At 42.7% G+C, this 13,709-nt stretch overlaps 1 protein-coding gene across 11 annotated transcripts in view; it reads left to right on the forward strand.

Annotated features, from left to right (window-relative positions):
• OBSCN (obscurin, cytoskeletal calmodulin and titin-interacting RhoGEF) overlaps positions 1–13,317 on the forward strand; it is a 3,169,051-nt gene extending 3,155,734 nt beyond the window's left edge. For all 11 annotated transcript variants that reach the window (XM_069647058.1, XM_069647065.1, XM_069647061.1 and 8 more), the window contains one exon: positions 10,601–13,317. In XM_069647058.1, coding sequence (XP_069503159.1) covers positions 10,601–10,748 — 148 coding nt within the window. In that variant the 3' untranslated portion in view covers positions 10,749–13,317. The remainder of the gene's footprint in view (positions 1–10,600) is intronic.
• Positions 13,318–13,709: the final 392 nt, after the last annotated feature.

Raw genomic sequence — 13,709 nt, forward strand, 5'->3', positions numbered from 1 at the left:
ATTTCCTCTTCACACCGTTCATAAGCAAGAATCAATCTGTAAGAGGAGATAATGGACATGCACACTGTGCGTTCAGATGCAGACACTACAAAGCAGCAAAACCAGTTACATAGAATAATTCCTATCTTAGAAACCTTTTATCCACCTTCAATGATCAGTTCATTACAATGTTTAATCCTGTTACATGCTCGGGATCTTCAAAAGATTTTCTACCTCTAAATATTGCTAAACTGAACATGCCTTGTTATATCACTGAGATCAAACATCTCCTAAAGCTCCTAATAGCAACAGGCATTGTGCTTAACATTTCGAAAGAAATAGTGGTCTGTCCAACAACTTTGGACTCTCAGAATTTGAATAATTTGGGACCTATCACCTAGATGCCTAATTTAGCTTAACAACTGGAGCATAGCTCCTAATAGCAACAGGCATTGTGCTTAACATTTCGAAAGAAATAGTGGTCTGGTCCAACAACTTTGGACCCTCGGAATTTGAATAATGTGGGACCTATAACCTAGATGCCTAATTTAGCTTAACAACTGGAGCATTTTATGGTGATCCTACATCAATCTGCTGTTTTGGATGCCCAAATTCTTGATCCCTCTATATCTAGCTTTAAGCCTGGCATCAGCACAGAAACTGTGACTACAATGATGCTAGGCAAACTGAAAGAAGAATTGGATGTAAGTGGCAAAGAAGAATTGGATGTAAGTGGCACAGGGGCATTGGTGCTCCTGTATTTGTAGGTGTCATTTGATACTATTGAGCATCATGTTCTGCTGACTCGCCTGGAACAGCAGGGCATCAGAGGTCTAGCTTTGAAATGGATACATTCTTCCCTGTCCAGTTGGAATCAAGAGATTAAACTGGGCCATGTTATTTCACTGTGTTGCACAGGGCTCTGCCCTTTTTTATTTTAAGAACTGTCCAGTCGCAGTTAAAAAGTGGATGCATGCTAACTATCGTAAGGTCAATCCCTCCAAAATATATGTACTTGTCATCAATGCCTCCGCTCACTCCTGGGCCAAGAGATTCGGGAACGCTTCCTGTAGTAACTGCCAAATCCCTTGCCTCATTAAAAAAATCTTGGTGCCATCTTCAAGTCCATTTTTATCAAAGAGAGGACAGAAATCATCAGTTTCCATGTCTTGCTTTTTCCAATTGAGGACACTCAAGAGAGTCATGCCATTCCTTTATTTCAGTCCCAAATTACTCTTGTCAACACCTTTGTGTCATCACCCTTGGATCATGGAAATATAGCTTACCCTGGACTCTCTGCCAAATACTTGTCCAGACTACAACGTATTGAAAACTCAGAAGCCAGAATGATTCTTAATTTTGAAAATTTGATAACATCTCCAGGTAGGTTCTATGTCCATTCATCCCCAGTTTCTTTTCAGCTACTTTTTGCAATGAATGAACGTCGTACCTCCCCATGGAATGCATTCACTACACTGACTTCCTATCAAACAGGATCTTTTATTTAAAGATTTTGCCTCGTCCACAGTTTGGACAATTTTGGACGAGATACACAATCAAATGCCTTTCAGTAATCAACAAAGCAAAGAAATAGTTTCCCACCTGGACGAGGCAAAACATCAGCCATCACATAGTTAAGGGCACAGATGTTATGGGAAGTGTTGTGAGCTTGCCTGAAGCCAGTCTGGTATTTTTTAAGAGCCCTTTCTCCACCACCCACTTGTTCAGTTTTTTTTAACAGCAGGGAGGAAAACATCTTAAAACTGGGATCTAGCATGGCTAAAAGCCTCTAGTTGGAACGGTTCATCCTGTCCCCCTTTTTGTGCACTGGGATCAGGATGGATTCCCTCCAGCTAGATGGGATTGTTCCCTGGATCTTGATGCGATGGAAGAGGCACTCCAGAAGAGTGGCTCAGAAATTAGGATTGGCCTTAATGACAACATTTGCAACAGAGTCAAGGCCGGAGGAATGTGAGGCTTTGAATTTCTTATTAGCCACAAACCTGTCTTCCAACTTCAAAGCCTTCATGTGCCTTAAATGACTGAGTGTGAAAGCTGGCTCTGCTTGTGCCACACCGTCATCGTGGTAAAGTGCACTGGTGTGGGTGGCCCAAGCAGTTTCACAAATGGGATTCAATTCCTGAGCATTGTTCCCTGCCAAGAATTTTCAATAGCAGTACTAAAACCTTTCACTATCATTCCCTCTTAACAGAGTAAAGAGGAACTTCCAGTTTGCATTGTGTGGAGAGCATTTATAGTGCCTCAACCAGTTCTTATATCGAGTGGATAGGGTCTGTTAACTGTTTTCCTCAATCCACACAAGTCATGTTAAATGATCTTTCATACAAGTGACCGCCCTAAGAAAGACTTTTTTCTTTTTATGTATTAAGAGATTGAACAGAGCCAGGGATGGATCTTTATTTTTTCACCGTACCCTATTCAAAAGTAGCAGCGTCCTGAATCTAGTCATTATATCTCGAACTTCCAAATTGTTGTGGGACAATAGCTGCTCTGGCTCCTGCAGCACCGAACCAAGCGCAGGCTTTAACTTCCTAATGGTTTGATCCGACCATGTGATTCGATTTTCCTGTTGGTTAACTTCTATGTTAGCAGATTTTCTTTTATATGTAAAAAAACTCGGATCATGTGAACGGAGAATGATCACTAAGGGCAGTAAAATAAATTTGTAATGTGCTGACTTTATAGCACAAAGGAAGGCCGATGAAAACATAGTCAAGGCTCGATGCAGCCTTGCCATTGGTCCAAGTGTGCCTCAACGTTTTACCACTCAATCCTTTCATGTTTAGAGAACCAAAATCATACGTGTTCAAAAATCTTCCCCATTCATGATCCACTGATTTCCCCTGTGCATTCAAACAGGGAGGAGCACCAGCACTTTCTGCACCTCGGCAATATCCAAAGAAGGAGGGTGGCAATTCACATTAGAATTGCTTGCAATTATTATTTTATTGCCAGCATACTGGCCCATCCAATTTAATAAAAGCCTCATTACAGTTTAACTGATCATTTTTGTGTGAAGCCTACTGGGGGGTTTGGGGATCATACAATTAATGATCAAAGTCCTGCTTGTTGACGTGGGGACATTTTTAAGTACTACAAACAAGACTTGAGGTATGGTAGGCCCTACATCATATTCTCTTAACTTAAATCAAGCTCTCTCCCCAATTATCAGGTCCCCCATTGGGTGACCTCTCTCCATAGCTCTTGCTGGTCGACATATATCACCATCAATCTTGAAGTCTTTGCACTCACATGTTTCCTGTAATTGAAAGATGTCACTGTTTGTGATGAAAGAGAAACGCTCGGGATGACACAAAAAGGACAGAAATCCCTGCGTATTCCATGAAAACCATCTAGCGTGGACTCAACGAGAGGGGCGTCAATGATTTATGGCCCCCAATGGATCCAGAATCCAGCATTCTATCTCCCGATGTGATGGTTGCTTCGCAACTGTTTTAAGAGAAGAGGAGAGAAGGCTGGCTCTTTCTGTATTATGGCTGTCCACCAGAAATGCCTTCTCAAATTGAAAGATGACTGACTGGGTGTTCTCTGTGGATGGTGTGTTTATTGTATGCTTACGGCATGCTGTCAGCTGGAAACGAAGCAATTCAAGGTCAGAGTAGCAAGAACTAAGCAATTCAACGACTGTTGGTGAGACAAATTATGGGACAGTCCAGTCAGATGGGCTGTCAAGTTCTGGGGGTTCAATATGGACAACATCATCAGAGCCAATACAATTAAACCGCTCTATGTGCCGGAATAAGTCCAATAGAAAGCCGGGTTCATGAAGGGGCTCTCAGCTGATTGATTTAGCTCCTCCAGTTTTGCCCATTTCCCCACAGGTAAATCAATCTTGATGGGCTGAGCCTCCCACTGTCCATGTGTACTGTCAATATTGCAGATGGATTGCTTTGGCAATATGTTGGATACTACCTTTGGGTGATGAGTGTCGAAGTTCACCCCCCGAAATTGGGGAGGGTGGGCCACATTTTAACTGCCGATATCATAGGTCGTATTTCCACGTTTTCCATTGTGGTTACTGTACAAGGCGCACTGCTGGCGACTAGGGGCAGTTTGCATGTTTCAGAGGATATGGCCACTGAGTGCCGGGTAAGATCGATAGTCTCCTTCCCAACCCCCTGGTTGTAGCCATCTTGTCCATGTGGCCCCATAATTCGACTTGTCGTATAGTGTCATCCTGCAGTGTATTACGGACAGTGATGAGGGCAGATGAGGCACGGTTTTCCAAAGAGCAATGACATGCTTCATCTGATTTTGTGCTCTGAGAAAAGGAAACTGTCTTACGTGCTGCCATGTTTTTTTTGATGGTTGGGAGCAAAGCTTCTTTGACAACGCCTTTTCTGTGCCACTTGGGTTGGGGATGTACTGGGTACAATAGCCTCTTCATCTGCTGGTAATTTTGGGGAGAAAGTGATGACTGGCCTGGTCTCAGAAGATGATGTAGTAGTAACCTGGTTCAGCCCACATGTTGCCATAGAGGAGATGGTAGGCGTAGTACAGCTGGGAGTTGGGACTATTCGAGGTGGCAATACAGGGGATCGACTGCCCTGATCGCTGATGCCAGTTGGTGGAATAGGCTGACCGAATGTGTTCCATATGCTATTAGTAGACGCAGGCCCATCATAGCTCTCTAGGATCACATCAACCACTCTAGATAAAATCCTCTTTAAGTCTGCCTGTTCCGAGACTGCCAGACTGCGTTCACACTCAACATCACACTCACTGATGCACACACTGACACGCGTCAGCCCATATTTAAATGCTTCCAAGGGAGTAACAAGTTCATAGCAATGGAGCGCCAATCCTTCAGTCAATCAGTCGCAGCTTGCCAATCCCAGGTAAAGCGGTAGCAAATTTTCAGATGTTGAAAAAAGGGAAGTCAACTTCTCCAATGTAAACGCTCACTGCCAGACTGCGTTCACACTCGACTCCACACTCACCAGCGCGATAATAAAAGAATAATAAAACAATAGCTACTTCTAACACTATTGAAGCTTACTTGACGCAGGTTGTGTTTGAGGTTGAAGATGACATTTTGGAGACAGGGGTGATTGCTAAATTCTGAGTGACACTTGCAATTGGTACAATCATCGTTATGTGTATCGAATCCAACATCATTGATAGAGGCTGGGGACTTAGTAAATCTCTAGAGTGCAATGAAGAAGGCACACCTGGGACTGGTCTTCATCCCTCGGTGGGAGCAGAGGTGGGAGGGATTCTCAAGAAGCCTGATAAAGACAAAGGCATCGAAAGCACACTTGGCTTTAATACACAGACCCATAAACCTATCTCCCCCTGCTGCTCGTAGGCAGAGCATACATTGATTGTAGTGCTTTGAGTAATGAGCAAGTAATTAAAAAGATCATCTAGTAGTACAGTGGTAAAGTCTGTGTAGGTGTGATGCTTCCTCCTCTGAACAGGATAGTCGCCTAGCCCAGTAATTTGCTAATCACAGGCATAGATACCACTGGTTGCGCTCATCCGTTCTCGTGGCTTCAGGTGCTGCATATGCAGACGACACTCAGATTTTGGTTTGCTTGGATTGCAGCCAACCTGAGGTGTCGTCCGGATTGTGTGAGTGTCTGCAGGACGTGAAGAGCTGAATGGACAGCAGCTGGCTCAAACTGAACGGGGACAAAACGTAAGTGATGGTGGTAGGTCCTTCTTCTAGAGCTTCTCTATGGACTCCTTCTTACTGGCCGTCTTCTCTTGGTGATCCCCCATCCCGGGTGCCTTCTATCAAGAATGTGGGCATGTATCTTTCATTCTTGCTATCAATGGTTTTACATGTGAGCTCTGTGTGTAAGACTGGTTTCTACTCTCTGAAGTTACTTCGTAAGATTCTTGCCTTCTTACTGGTGGCCCTTCGTCCTTTGATTACCAGTCGTATCAACTATTGCAACGCCCTTTACCTGGCCCAACCCAAAGGTCTCATCTAGCGCTTACAACGTCTGCAGAATATGGGGGCAAGGGTTGCCAGTGGTTCTTCCTATGGTGCTCATGTTATTCCGGTGATCCTTGCTCTTCACTGTCTCCCGGTGACAGAGAGGATTACATTTAAGGCCCTATGCCAGGTACACTGGGCCTATTATCATATTGGAGCCGAGTTCTTGCAAGACAAATTCAGGCCATACATTCCTGCTAGGGCGCTTCGCTCTGAGACGGCTAACTTAGTGATCATTCCGAAATTTCGACGTGCCCGTGTGGTTGGCAGGTCTTTTTCCGTGGCGGCAGGAAAGCTCTGGAATGAGCTGCCAATTGCATTACGGAAGCTTAAGGATCACCTTTAGTTCCGACGCTCCTTGAAAATGTTTCTATTCTAGAATGGGGTCCCGGACAGCCTCTCTGTGATATCCTAGCGCCAAGGTGCCCTCGTGGTGTACGTGTGCTTAATAAGTGCTGTTAACATAGCATAACATAACATATCAAAAGGGGCAAGGAGTAAAAAGTAAAACTAGGCAAAGCAATCAAACAGGAGGCGTTATGGACAGTAAGCAATCATTATTTGGCAGAAGCTACGTTTCTAAGAGTATGCCATTTGCACCCGATTTGCACCCGAGAGCGCATTGTTAACAGGAGTTCCCTGGGATACTGTATCTAACCCACGATAGTGGAGGAGGCACTCGAATTACTCATGGTCAAAATAATGATCTACCATCCAGGGCACAGTACTGAATCTTGCAGAAAAACTGTTTTAGCTGGAGAAATGCATTCAGGAGTTCCTCAAGTTTCGCATATTTTACCTACCTGAGTGAGATGCAGACTTATGGGGAGATTTCCCACGTATCTGTCTTTCTGGAAACAGCCGTATCGCCTGGGAGAAGAGCAGCGCAGATTCTCACCCATCAGCCTGTGCTTGATCCCTGCAGAGTGTGCTTCGTATTAGCCCAGTTATACCGTGTTTCTTTCTTTTTGAGGGTAATATCTTTTTCAATAGGTTAATATCCCCCACCAATGTTCTAGATGGAAGGGCTTAATGCACCAATGTTGCCCATGAGCTACATGTATCTTGCTTGTAAGTAAAGAACACCCTGCGCACTCCGTTTTACAACGTGCAAAAGTCTACCTTTCTCTGCCGTATGTGCAACTTTGTAAACGTGACAACACGTTTTAAATTGCAATAACACTTAAACAGAATGTCAGATTGGCATGGGTGTTGTGCCTATGTTTTAGTTCATATTTCTGTATTTTCATTAATGGGTCTTAGTAAATTGTTAATGAATACATGTTCATATTGCAACACGCCCTGGTTGTACTTGTGTTCTTACTTTAAAGTCTGATGTACAGAATAGGTAAGAGCATTGCTCTGCAGTGTAAGTTGTCTGCTGAAACTGCAATGCAATAATATGGCAGTTCTGGTACCAGGACAGGATCCTCACACATAATAACACATAATAACAAACACAGAAAAATGACATGAAATGTGCTTTATTATAAAGGATGGAGTTGTGCGATGGATTGTTGTGGAGGAAATGGAATAGAACAACTGATGCGAGTTAGGTCAGAAGAAAGGGCTGGTCTTGTGTATGGGGTTGTTTCTGCAGCATAATAAAAAGCACTTCATACATAAAAACCTGCCTCGCCCGTCAGAAGTAGTAAATACTAAAATATGCCAGGTTTCGCTAACACAATACATACTCCTCGTTCCAAACAAACTTGTTAAGAAACGGGGCAGGCGTCTTCACTGTGGTACAAGAGATGTGCATAGTGAAAAAGACAATAGTGCAGCAGGTACGGCCCAGTATAGGTGAGCTGAGAAGAAGTCATCGTTGAGTATTGTCAGTAATTGCTCTGGTAAATGTGTGTGGTATCATTGCGGCTGTAGATTTTCACACAGAACGCAATAACTTTACACCGAGTGCAAATATGTCCCCTCCGCCTAGTAAGTGCTAAAAGCCTTATAACGCACACTTTCAACTTAAACCTGCTTTAAATGCCCTTAACCTCTGCTAACGAAGGCTGGGACTGTTTAAGATCTGTTACAACTTGTACCATAGACAATAAATTTCCTAGGAATGTTGGCAATTATTTCCTGTATGTGTCTACAACTCAAGGGAAACTGACGATGCAGACGCCCAATCGCCAGCTCCGGCTACCCTTTGCTTCCGACCTCCTTCCGAGGGCCCGATTCTCATCATGGCGCAGTGAACGTGGTAAATAGCATGATTCACTGCGCCATTTCGTGACGCCCATGCACCACTGCTATTCTGAAGTGGGCCTGGGCTTCATCACAAAGCACAACAGTGCTTTCGCTGTAATCCGCCTGTTTCTAATGGAAACAGGCAGATTGCAGAATCTTGGTAGGATTTTCATTTAATAACGAGGGAATCGTTATTTAATGAAAATGCTGCCAATCCTATACACCAAAGTGAGCAGCTTCAACATTGCAGGATGTTGAAGCTGCTTACTTTGGTGTATAGGAAAGTGTTCATATACACCCGTGTGGTGCATATGAACACTTTCATGTACACCAAAGCAAGCAGCTTCAACATTGCACCAACAGATTCGTTATATTACGAAAATGCTGCCGAGAACGAAGATTAACACGTTCCTATACACCAAAGTGAGCAGCTTCAACATTGCAGGATGTTGAAGCTGCTTACTTTGGTGTATAGGAAAGTGTTCATATACACCCTTATGGTGTATATGAACACTTCAATTCAAAACGTTGAAGCTGCTCGCTTTGATGTAAATGGAAGTATTCATATACACCCGTGCGGTGTATATCAACACTTTCATTTACACCAAAGCGAGCAGCTTCAACGTTGCAATATGCAACATTGAAGCTGCTAGGTTTGGTGTAAATGGAAGTGTTCAAATACACCCGTGTTTTGTATATGAACACTTTCATATACACCAAAGCAAGCAGCTTCAACGTAACGTTGAAGCTGCTTGCTTTGGTGTACATGAAATTGTCCATATACAACACACGGGTGTATATGAACACTTTCATTTACACCAAACAAGTCTTCTTGTGGCACTCCTCCAGTTTAACGGCACCAAAAGGGTACTGTATTTGTGCGCTAGTTCCAGTTTAACGGCACCAAAAGGTTACCGTATTTGTGCGCTAGTTTAGCGCACATATTAAACTGGCGGAGTGCCACAAAAACAGGCTTCCAAAAAGCCAGTTTCCGAATGTGGCGGTTGCTAGGTTGGTTTCCAACCCATCCCAGCAACCGCCACATATATTCCGAAAGTGGCGCATTCCTTCCGACTTCGGAGGAATGCGCCACCTTCAGAATAGGTCTTAAGTACCGAAAAGGTCATTAAGCATTTTAACGCCCTTTTCGGTACTTAACACCTAGATGAGAATAGGTCCCAGTGTCCTACACACTTTGAAGTTTACTCGCCTATGTTCCTTAGTATCTCAGGCCCTGGTGTGTCCCAGAATGCTCTACTGTTGCTTCATCTGTTGATGGCCATTGAAAGGGCTTTTCTTCGAGCTTCCTGATTCATTTATTTTTTGCGGCCAGCATTGAATATTTTTTTGAAGTGCACCCATATCGGGTTGATTTGTTTCTGCCTTTTACAAGAGGAAATCATCGCCTGAAACCTTCCTCGGCATCTCTGAGCAGAAGGTTCAAATTGTCGGTTGTCATGACGTATGAGTCATGTGGTGTGCAGTTTCCTTCAATTGTGGAAGATCGCTCAACTGGAAGCGTTCTTCAGGGGGGGCAAGGGGTGTTCTGTTGATTGGCATGTTCAGCGCAGCTACAGCTACTTGGCAATCACAGAATAATTTAATTTCTCATTGTCAGATGTGCTTACCAAATAAGACTCAACTGAGTCCTGTAGTAGTGCTTCAATACGTTCTACACCAGCAAAAAGTCATCTTGATTTATATAGAGGGTTTTGCAGTATCCGGTTGTGTTGGGTGTTATATCGTTCATAGCGAGAAATATGATGGGGGAGAAGCTGGTCTGCAGGAAATGGCTCGATTACGGTTGGTAATCCTCATTGCACTAGACCTTCTCCTTCGTCACTGTACTCGCAACCCTCTCACCCTTCCAGTGAGGAGGATGGGTCACTTCTTACCTAGAAGTAGCCCAGGTGCGACAGAAAGATGCATATTGTCACCAACCTCTTGTACCATAGGTTAACGAAAGGGTAGGGGCTTGTGACGTCATGCGCATTGGAGACTTATGTAAGATTTGGTATTGTTTTTGAGAGAGGGAGAAAACCTTGATAGTGAGCATTGGCCCAAGTGAGGAAGCCTAGTGTAATGAGGATTACCCAATGTAATCTGGCCATCAAAAGCAGAAAAAACAACAAATGTATCTCCTGTTTCTTCACTATGTTTATTAGATTCAGTTGGTCAACACACATTCCAACTGCTGCATACTGCATAGTGTTATTATTGCCTTGGCATTTGAAATGTAAGAATTTTTTTCTTAACCATTTTACACCGTATCCATGATACATTTCCGAATTCAGAATATACTCTAAGTCTATAGTGCATGTACATCATCCTGCATTCTTAAACTAAAGAATGAAAGGTCTATTTATTTGTTGGGTTCAGTCTTTGGCAAGGGGGCATTGCTGGCTCGCCTTTCACTGTGTTCACATCATTATCTTTCAGGGGAAGACCATCTGCTTCAGAGTGTCTTCAGTCCCCTTGGCTACAAGAAGCTGGCATGGCCACGATGCAGCAAGTTGCACATGCTTTCCCGACCACACATCTAAGGAGGTTCCTCGAGGACAGGGGCAAGAAAACCCCCATCTATTGACTGGAACATTGTATAAACAGACAACCTTCTGACAAAGAAACGCCTTTTGGCAGCAAACAACATTGTGAACTTTCCAGATAGTACTTTCAGTGTCCTTAATATGGATGACTCTCATGGCGGCCTGCCACTACCTACAAACATTTCTTTCATTTTTCCCCTATGCTTTTTAAAGGCTTCTTAAAAAGGTTGTCAATAGTCTTCCTTTTTCCTTTCATAAACGATGGCCCTCCAAGGCTTTTAGCGACAAATTGTCACTTCTTTGTATATATTCTTTTACATTCATGCCAATACTCACAGTAACACAAAAGCAATTTGAGCAAACGTGAAGTATCTTGTATATTGGCAAAATCAGAATATTGATTGCAACTATATTGCCCATGGCAGGGGAATGACTGAGCGATTACGCTGACTTAAATACTGGAAGTGTTTTTTTTCACTTGATGACATATATAAACGTCAGACCTATTCCAAGTGTGAAGTATTGTTTAGTCTCTCAAGTAATGGCAGTCTAGAAATCGAGGAAGCAAGTTGCCACAGTTAATAAACAACGAGAATCGTTTTTCTCTAAAAAGGGAACATTCTTCTTTTCCACAATATGTGCATAGGATCCGTTGACTTGGATCTATTCGTTGACCATGTTGGTACTGTGCGTAAAACCGGTTAACAACGTTACATTGTACACTAATTTCCTAGACACATCACACTTTCATGTCGATAAATCAAATAAGACTCACAACAAATGGGCAAAATAGCCCGCCTGTCTGACTCACACTGTGGTAGTCAGATATTGATTTTTGCAGTGGGTGGTTTTTGTAGTCCTTAATTGTGTGCGCGTGTGGATATCTATATCAATATATATTTCTATGTAGGTATCCAATATTTTAATATGTATATATTTTGAAAGACTGTGGAAATAGAAAACGAGCCACTGGCACATTTTTACAAACACTAAAAAGGCCAAAGCATCACAGCAGTTTGTCTGAAATAAAACTATGATGTTTTGTGAAAAGTATGTTATTTTAATATGTTTTTTTTAAATGTTACTTTCAATATTTTCTCGTTTACTTGTATTCTTCTTCCTCGAATGCTGTGCTGTGGGGACTTAATGGGGAAGGAAGGTTTGCATTTTCTAGTTCATGTATTATGCTCCCAGTCTGCAGCATATCATTTGCACAATTTGCTAAATATAATTTGCACACATTTTTCCTGTGGCCATGACTTGCTTACAAAATGTGTTCTCTTCAAAAGGAGAAGAAAATTGGAACCCAGTAACATGGTTGCAAAAAAAAAAAGACTGCTCAAAGTATCAAAAGGAACACTGTTGTTTTACTTAATGGAAGACAACATATCCTATCACGCCAATTTAGGTCTTTATCCTTCCGGGTTGAAAAATAAAACACTATTTTCGAACGGGTAAGATGTCACGGAAAGCTGGTGGGATAAAATGATCATCACCTGCTGAGTTGTTTCTATTTTTCCCCCCTACTATGTAGCACACCTTGTCTTCAAAATGACAAAGAGGTATTGTAATTTACTTTTTTGAAAAACGTTTTGTCTTCAGATTCATAAGCCAGTCTATGAGGTTAATAAATGTACCCTTTTGAAGACTGTTTGGAAGAAAACAAGAGATCAAGAACCAACCCAGTGCCCAATTGTTGTTTCCTCTTCTTACCGAAGCCTGGGGAATGTAGGGTGAATCCTGTGATGCAATGTCTTCACATTCGGGACTGATCGCAAGCCTCTTCTTCAAATGCTTACGGTGCCCATTTGGGTTGTACGCATTATGGGGCGAGTAAATCATCATGCACTTTACAGGAGTGACAATGTTTTTCAGTAAGTCTCTGCTGTCCTACACCAGAAAGAGAATGTTCATAGTATTGTATCAATGTACTATTCATCCAATGAACCGATTGGCTACAGAAGGGGCCGTGTTAACGGGGGACTACGGAAGATAGCACTTGCCCAGCCCTATAAATGAGACAAGGGAAAGATACTCCGAAGAATTTTCCAGAAAGATAAGCAGCTGCTTCATAGATGAGTAAATAAATCAAGCTCCTGCTGGGAGAAGGCTCAGGTATGGTAGAAAAAGCAGCAGAAAAAAGGAAGCTTCAAACCCACTAGAAACTCGCAACAAGCGTTGGCAAGAATTGTGCGCAGCGTTGGCAAGAATTGTGCCTATCTCCACACATCATGCCAATACACCATTATTGAATTACATTGAACTACACATGTGATGGCAAACCTACATAATGCACAAAACTGAAGCCAGATGCAACAAGACTATGCAGAGATTAAGACCAATCAATCACCCATCAAATAACTACTTCTCCCTTGAATTGTGTAAGCCGTTGCCACATTCTGCACCTTTTGTAGACTTGGGATATTGCGTTCTTTGACCTTAGTTTGTACTTGTTTTCTGTTACAACATATAGGTTGTTTTTCTGTGAACATCTGCACTCTTAGAGGACCTTGCCATTTTCTGTGTGTGTTTTGGTGTTTTGTTCATGTCGGCGGTCTGTCATGGAAGTGTTTATACTTATTGTATGCAAATAAAATATTTGGAATTGCACCCGGTTACTTGGATATCGTGCTTGATGTCTCATGTTTGTAAACCCTGTTGTATGGTTTTGAAATAGACACCATGGGGTATGGTGGTGTCAGTGCATACTGTTGGATTAACGGATGTAGTGCAAGACGCCAGCACTCGTACCTGTGGAGCATGTAGATGGACAACATCAAACAAAATACAGTGCATAAGTGTTAGGCTAGCATGCACGTATTTGGTTTTGTATAGTGCAAACTTTGCTGGGAAGCAACAGAGCGCATACAACAAAGGGATACAGCAAAGGGGACATAATATTGAAGAACATAGGAGGATAGACTAGTAAAGGTACAGCGAGACAGACGTAGTGAGAGGGGATACAGGTCATCGGGAAGGAAGACTCAGTCTGGGTCATGTAG

Source organism: Ambystoma mexicanum, chromosome 2q (assembly GCF_040938575.1).
Source record: "Ambystoma mexicanum isolate Mex_15411 chromosome 2q, UKY_AmexF1_1, whole genome shotgun sequence".
In the NCBI taxonomy this organism is placed as follows: Eukaryota; Metazoa; Chordata; class Amphibia; order Caudata; family Ambystomatidae; genus Ambystoma; species Ambystoma mexicanum.